Source organism: Vombatus ursinus, unplaced genomic scaffold (assembly GCF_900497805.2).
Source record: "Vombatus ursinus unplaced genomic scaffold, bare-nosed wombat genome assembly UNPS02007284.1, whole genome shotgun sequence".
NCBI lineage: Eukaryota > Metazoa > Chordata > Mammalia > Diprotodontia > Vombatidae > Vombatus > Vombatus ursinus.
Genome location: NW_020947062.1, coordinates 15,407,509 through 15,415,400, shown reverse-complemented (window position 1 = coordinate 15,415,400; position 7,892 = coordinate 15,407,509). Strand labels below are relative to the sequence as shown.

Genomic DNA, 7,892 nt, shown 5'->3' with positions numbered 1-7,892 from the left:
TCAACACTGTCACCACTGATACTACCACCATCACTGTTACTATTACAGCTACTACTATTTCTATCATTACTACTACTACCACCACCATTATTACTACAACCACTACTGCCACTACTGTTACTACTACTACTACTATTACTGCTGCTGCTGGTGCCATTGCTATTATTACAATGCTAATATTTATATAGCATCTACTATGTGTCAGTCACTGTGCTAAGTGCTTTACAAATATCATCTTATTTGATCTTTACAACTTCCCTGGGAGGTAGTTACTATCATGATCCCTATTTTATAGATGAGGAAACTGAGGCAAACAGAGGTTAAATGAATTGCCCAGGGTCGCACAGCTAGTAAATGTCTGAGACCAGATTTGAACTCAGGTCTTCCTGACTGCAGGCCTAGTACTCTATCCACTATTATCCAATTTTATTAAATTTTATCAATATTATTGTTTTGTAACTGATACATTTATAATTTAATGTTTTAATATTAGAGAGATATATATTAAATGCTTCATCCTTCTGTTATACTACTGTAAGCCTGTGAGGACAAGACCCATAGCTTAGCTAAACTTGTTATCTCCTCAAGAGTTGAGTAGGAGGGGACAGCTAGGTGGCGTAGTGGACTGGAGTCAGGAGGACCTGAGTTCAAATCTGGCCTCAGGCACTTGACACTTACTACCTGTGTGACCTTGGGCAAGTCACTTAACCCCGAGTGCCTCATGAAAAAGCAAAAAAAAAAAAAAAAAGAGTTGAGTAGGAGACCATGCACAGTCGGCCTCAATAACGGTTGATTTATTATGAAGCTCTTAGGCTTGAAGATGTGATCTCAGTTCCCTAAGCATGTAATTTAATAATGACAGTTTACATTCCTAGTCCATCTCGAAGTTTACAAACCACTTTCCTTGCAAAAACCCAGTGAAGTGAGTCATCTAACATTGATTATTCCCAGTTTACAAATGAAGGAACTGAGCCTCAGAGTGATGAAGTATTTTTACTAAGCTCATGTAACTAATAAGTATCAGAAGAATACAACTCAAGGTCTATCAAACTTTTCCCTCTGGTACATTGCTCTCTACCCAGATAGTCTCAGAGGGCAGAGAGTCAGTGGAGCTGCGGGCTAGGCCTCAGTTTCCCCTGCTGGGTAAAATGACTAGCTAGTCCATAAGGATTTTCCCAAACCTAGGACTCCACCAGTCGATATGAGACTCCAAGGAGCAATCCCTCACTCACCACTTCTATGGTAATGTTGGTCTGGGGGTTAGTGAGAGCCTGTAGTGACCTCAGATATGGGAACATGGAGGGGTCCGAGTTCTTTCCGCAGCTGATGAGAAGGTGGATTAGCACGTGCCGGTTGAAGGCCACCTCCCTCAGAGCATTGTCGATGACTGGCCAGTACCTGGAGGAGAGGAGGAGAAATCACTATTCTGCAGCATCTCTCACACTCATTCCCTTTTCTTTGGTCCCAGACTCTCCTAGTCTGGGGCTTCATCACCTCTCACATCAACGATTGTAATATCCTCTTAGCTGAACCGCTGGTTTCCTCCTTCTCCTCTCCCCAATCCCTCCTACACACACTAACCCAGCCACCTTCCTAATGTACCACTAGAACCCACTCATTCTTCTCCTCATAAACCTTCAGTGGATCCCCACTTCCTACCAAATAAAATATAAATCCTGATACTGGTATTCAGTCTAGCCTCAACCCACCTTTCTAGGTCTAATCTCACAATACTTTCTTTAATATACTTTGTTGTTATTGTTGTTGTTCAATTGTTTCAGGCATATCCATCTCTTTGTGATCCCATTTTGAGGTTTTCTTGGCAAAGATACTGAAGTGGTTTGCCGTTTCCTTTTCTGGCTCATTTTACAGATAAGGAAACTGAGACAAACAGGGTGAAGTGACTTGCCCAGGGTCACCCAGCTAGTAACTATCTTTGGCCAGATTTGAACTCAGGAAGATGAGTCTTCCTGATTCTAAGATTGGCACTCTAGCCACTACGCCACCTAGCTGCCCCTCATATACTTTATGTAACAGTTCATCTGAAGCGCCATATTTCATTCTCATCCTTCTCCCTCTTGTCTCCATGCCTTTCCTCGCACAGGTCCTCAGACAAGAACAGACTCTCTCATTCCTCATAATTATTGAAGTCTGTCCTTTATTCAGGGTCCTTAGGTGCTATCTCCTTCAAGAAACCTTCTCCGACACAGGATGCTCTCATCTACACATGCAGGTAAAAAAAAAATCTTTCCCTGCCCAAATTTCTCACAGCAGTTTTCCTGGATCGTATCACATTCTTACTTGTTTCAGTTATCTGTGTACATGGTTTATTGCCTCTGATATATTGTAAGCTCTTATAAGGCATGCAGGTACCATCATTTTTCATCATTGGATCCTCTGAACGCGACAACGGACCTTACACATAATAAGTGCCTGATAAAAATTTGTTGAGTTATTAAGGACAGAATCTGGGGTAATATAACCCAATGCAAAGAGCACTGGTTTCAGAGTCAGAAGACCTGAGTTCAAATACTACCTCTATTACTTTGGGCCTCAGTTTCTTCATCTATAAAATGAGGACATCGGATTAGATGGCCTTCAAAGTCCCTTCCAACTATTGGTCGATGACCCCTTCAAAGTCTAAATCTGCCCCCTTGTTGGAGTAGGCAAGCCTTGGTGGTGCATAACCACCCTGACCCTACCCTATTCAGCCTACTGGGGTAGAAGGCTTTGCTGGGGACCACAGGAAGCAATTCCAGCACAGCATAAGCTCTGTTCTTTGTGCCTTGGGGTTTCAGGATAGAGGTTGTGGATGGTGGCTTGCTGGTTATCCCCACTAGGAGTTTTATAAGCCACAGGAGGCCCTTTAAGGAAAACCATTCCAATGATATATGGATCCCCTTGAACATACAGATGAAGGAAGGCAAGGCTGAGTGTTCAGTATCCACAGTTTCTTTCTTTATGGGATGGATGGTCCCAGAAAGGACCGTAGAGGTCCTCTGGTCCAACTCGCTCGTTTTGTAAATGAGGAAACTGAAGCCTAGAGATATGGAGCAGGTGTGTGAGACTGCTGCTAAAGTTAATAGGGAGGGGCAGCTAGGTGGCTCAGTGGATAGACCACTGGCTCTGAAGTTAGGAGGACCTAAGTTCAAATCCGGCCTCAGATACTTGACACTAGCTGTGTGACCCTGGGCAAGTCACTTAACCCCAATTGCTTAAAAAGAAAAAAAATACATACAATCAAAAAATAAAGTTAATAGGGAAGGGGCTGGTGGTGATTAGCGCTCTCCAATAGGCTGGGAGATGTATAGCAAGTGTCGCCTGATCCTTCAGACCATGCTCTGTGCTCAGACAAAATCAAGAAAGCATTATTTCCATCAATTCACTCCTTTAATCAAGAACCCTATAGAACTAAATCCATATCCCTCAGCTTGGCATCCAAGGCAGGCTACCTCTAATTCTAAACATCCTTTCCAACCTTAGCACCCATGTACCCTAAACCATGGGAAGCTAGGTGGCCCCATAGTGGTGACTGCTGGGCATGGAGACAGAAAGACTCATCTTCTTGAGTTTAAATCTGGCCAAAGGCACTTACTAGCTAGGTAACCCTAGGCAGGTCACTTGACCTTGTTTGTCTCAGTTTCCTTATCAGTAAAATGAGCTGGAGAAGGAAATAACAATCCATTCCAGTATCTTTGCCAAGAAAACCCCAAATGGGGTCACAAAGAGTCTGAAATGACTGAACAACAATAAACTCTAAACTATAGTCAGGAAGTTTTCACTATCACCCAAATATTCCTTATACTTTTCTGCCTCCATTCCTCTGTTTCTACCATTCTAAGTCCCTGTGATATCTTCTACTTTATCCCACCTATATGAATCCCACCTGTCCTTCTAGGCTGAGCTCTAATCCTGCCTCCTCCAGGAAGCCTGCCTTGATCTCCCCAACCCACACCAAACTCTCCTGTTTCTAACTTCATCCTGCAAGTTAGGGCAGCTAAGTGACATAGCATAGAGGGCCAGACTTGGGGTCAAATTCTGCCTCAGACACATCCTAGTTGTGTGACTCTGGGCAAGTCACTCAACCTCCCCATTTGTAAACTGGGGATAATAACAGCAGCTACTTTTCCAGCTTGCTATGAGGATCAAATAACATGATATACTTAAAGTGTTTTGGGTACTTTGGTGCCCAATGCCTGGTATTACTGACTTTAGGTGGTCGAGTCTGGTCCTACCAGCCAGACCATGAGCTCCTTGAAGGCAAAACCTACCTTTGTCCTCTTCAATCTTCATATAGACCAGAATCTCCTTGAGGTCAGTCCTTGTGTAGAGTGGCATCTCTCTCCCTCCAAGGCTGTGAGCTTCAGTCTCCTTACCCCTTCAGTTAAGGTAACCCTAAAGATGACCATCCATACCTGATTGGGTGTTCGAAACGGCTGGTGGGGAAATATTCCATTACTGAAGCATAGAGGAAATCCTCAGCACCCCGAATCACACTTAGCAGAGCTTCTAGGTCCTTGGTCCGGCCTCTGGGGCAGAATGTAGGTGGTGAGGCCTGAATAGGAGAGAGAAGGTGTGAATGAGAGCCTCCTGCCCTCCTGGAAACCAGTGAAATGTTCAAGTCCCAAGAGTCTGTAGTATAGGGATGCTTAACTTGTATTGTGTGCAGAACCCCTGTGGCAGTTTGGTGAAGCCCATGCACCCCTACCCAGAATAATACTTTAAAATACATAATTACAAATGAGGCTAAGTATAAAGATAATACAGATGTGATATAAAGATGAAATAAAGATATAAGATAGAGTTCCCCCCATCCAAATTCAAAGACCCCTAGATTAAGAATTCTTATTCTAGTCATAGAATTCTTAATAACAGCCTAGCACTAATGACAGGGGATAGCCTTGAGTATGTGGACAGAGGAGGGCATCTGTAATATCCTGAGGAGGTGGCTGGTCATTCTCAGGGTCCTACAGCTGAAAGGTTTCGTGTTGCAACAGGTTCTTAGATTAATCTTCCCAAATCCCATGTCTTATCATACTTCTCCCTTCCGTGGAAACCTTCCATGGCTTCGTATGGCTATCAAAAGATTTAGATCAAAAAGGATCAAGAGATTTAGAGCTAATCCTTGGAGATCATATAATCCAACTCCTACCCAATCCCCATTTTACATATGGGGCACCTGAGGACCAAAGCTGGTAGGTAAGTAGATTGCCAAAGGTCAAGACCTTTGGTTTCAACTGACTCTTCTAAATTGCCTTCCAGACCAATATCCCACAGCTCTTCCTCATCTACGTTGCTTGTCAGACAAACTGGAAGACACAATTGCCCGTAGATGCTTTTCACTTTTCTGATTTCTCACCATTCCTTACACAGTTTTTCATTCCTTGAAAGCTGTCCATTTCTTTCTCCACCGCTGCCTATACAAATCTTCCCCTTAAAGGCCAAACTCCAATGTTGCCTTTCTAGCGAGCCCTCTCTGATCCCTCAGAAAGAAGTGGCTTCTATTCCTCCTCTTAACCACATAGTCCTTGTCTGGGGCTCATACACAAATCCTCTATGGATGTACCTAAGCTTCATGATTAGATTGGGAACCATAAAGACATAAGGACAGGGACTGGATTATTCTGATCTAGCAGGATGGGCACAGAATTTGGAATCAGAGGACCTTGGTGAACATCCTAGTTCTGCCTCTCACACTAGTGGAAATTTGAGAAGGCCACTTCACTGCTTGGACAAACCCAAAGAGTTGTCATTGATGGATCAATGCCACATCAGAAGTAGATGTCTTAGTGCAATGTCCCAGGGATCTGTGCTTGGCCCTGACCTGTTTAGCAGTTTTGACCGTGACTTGAATGAAAGCACAGATGGTGCGCTCATCAGATTTCTAGATGACACAAAGCTAAGATACATAGCTAACACTCTGAGTGACAGTCTAAGATCTCAATTGGGATGAATTGAATTGGGTGAAATTTAATAGAAATCATAGTTTTAATAGTTCATATTTATATAGTACTTTAAGATTTTTGATGTAAAGTAATGTAAACTTAGATTTAAAAAATCAGCCTCATGAGTAAGTTGGAGCAGTCTTCAAGCTCAAATGTGAGTCAAGGGTGCCCCCAAAAAGCTAACAAGATCTTAAGTGGCATTAAGACAGGCCCAGTGCCCAGGATTAGGAAGGGGATAGTCTTTCTCTACATTGCCCTGGTCAAACCACATTGTGTGGTCATGTTCAGTTCTAGATGTCAGATTTTAAGAAAGATATTCATAAAACGGCAAGCGTCCAGGGGGAGGTGACCAAGATGGTGGTAGATCTCCAGAGAATGCATCATAAGATTTGGCTGAAGGAGCTGGGGTGTTTAGTCTGGAGAAAGAAGACATCACAGGGGTAAGATAGTCATCTTCAAAGATGGCAGATGGAGGAGGAACTAGGCTTGTTCATTGTGGCTCCAGGGATTAGAGTAGGATCAATGGCTATAGAATTGCAATGAAGCAAAGAGAGAAGCTTGATATGAAGAAAAATTTCTAATAAGCACACAGTGCCTGGCACATAGTAAGTACTGAATAAGTGATTGTTGACTGATTAATCATTGGATCTGTCCAATAGTGGAATTATATAATTATATATAATTATACATAATATATATATAAGTATACATAATTATATCTATGATTGGTTATGATTGTTTTGTGGTACAAGTCTATATCACGAGACACTCCATCACTTGGCTTTTGGTATTTTTTCTGGCTATGTCCCATGCCTGGAATGCTCTCTCTCCCCATCTCTTCCTACTGACCTCCCTGGCTTCCTTTAAGTTCCAACTAAAATCTCATTTTCTATAGGAAGCCTTTCCCAGCCCCTCTTAATTCTAGTGCCTTCCTTCTCTTATTTACTTCTTGTTTACTATATATGTATATATATATATACACGTATATATATATATACTATTTACTATCTATAATCCTGTTAACTATAAATATATTTACATATATAAACATGTTTATTATTATATATACTATTTACTTCCTGTTATATATTTACATATAATCTTTATATATAAATATATATAGATATATTTACTTCCTAAGATAGATATATATCTATAATTCTCTATCTATCTGTACACACACACACACACACACACACACACACACACACACCCCACAACACACACAAACTACCTTGAGAGTTAGCGGTTTCCCCTCACCGTTAGCTTCCAAGGTCAAATGCAAGGCTGGATGATCACTTGTTGGCAATGCTATAGAGGAGATTCTCAGTCAGATGAGGGTTGCCCCATATAGCCTTTGGTATTCCTTTCAACTTTGAGAGCCTGTGGCTTAACCTCTCTGGCCTTCAGATTTCTTCTCGGAAAAGTGAGGGAGTTTGACTAGAGTTTAGGTGAAGGCTTTCCTCTCAGTTGACGGTCCTATGATCATTGACGTGCCAGCCCAAGGCTCGGCCTGCCATACTTGCTCAGCTGAGCCTTGTGCAGGGCAGTCAGACAGCAAACAGAGAAGGCAAACACCTAAGAGGAAATCACCTTCTTCCGACTGAGTCCTTCAGATTCCCACTTACAGAGAAATAGGCAGTAGTGACCATCCCATCAAGCGTCTCCTGCAGAGGATGATGCCAGTTGATGTTTGTGGAGTAGTTCTGGGGCCAGTGTTTGGGGATGGTGGCCCCGGGAACCCCCAGGACCCAATATGTCTGGAACGTCTTCTCCAGGTCGGATGCGAGAGAGCTGCAGTTATAGATGACCACTCCAAGTTCCTTCACCTGTAGAAATCCAAGAGATAGAAAGAGACACAGATAAAGAAAGAGAGAGAGAAAGGGAAAGAGAGAGAGAGAGAGAAGAGAAGAGAAGAGAAGAGAAGAGAAGAGAAGAGAAGAGAAG

The 7,892-nt window shown here is 42.6% G+C and overlaps 1 protein-coding gene across 1 annotated transcript in view; it reads right to left on the bottom strand.

The window, feature by feature from the left end:
• PLD4 (phospholipase D family member 4) overlaps nucleotides 1-7,892 on the bottom strand; it is a 34,057-nt gene that overhangs the window by 4,873 nt on the left and 21,292 nt on the right. The window contains exons 6-8 of the mRNA XM_027849290.1: nucleotides 7,574-7,774; nucleotides 4,416-4,555; nucleotides 1,233-1,398 (exon numbers count right to left, since the gene is read on the bottom strand). Coding sequence (XP_027705091.1) covers nucleotides 1,233-1,398; nucleotides 4,416-4,555; nucleotides 7,574-7,774 — 507 coding nt within the window. The remainder of the gene's footprint in view (nucleotides 1-1,232; nucleotides 1,399-4,415; nucleotides 4,556-7,573; nucleotides 7,775-7,892) is intronic.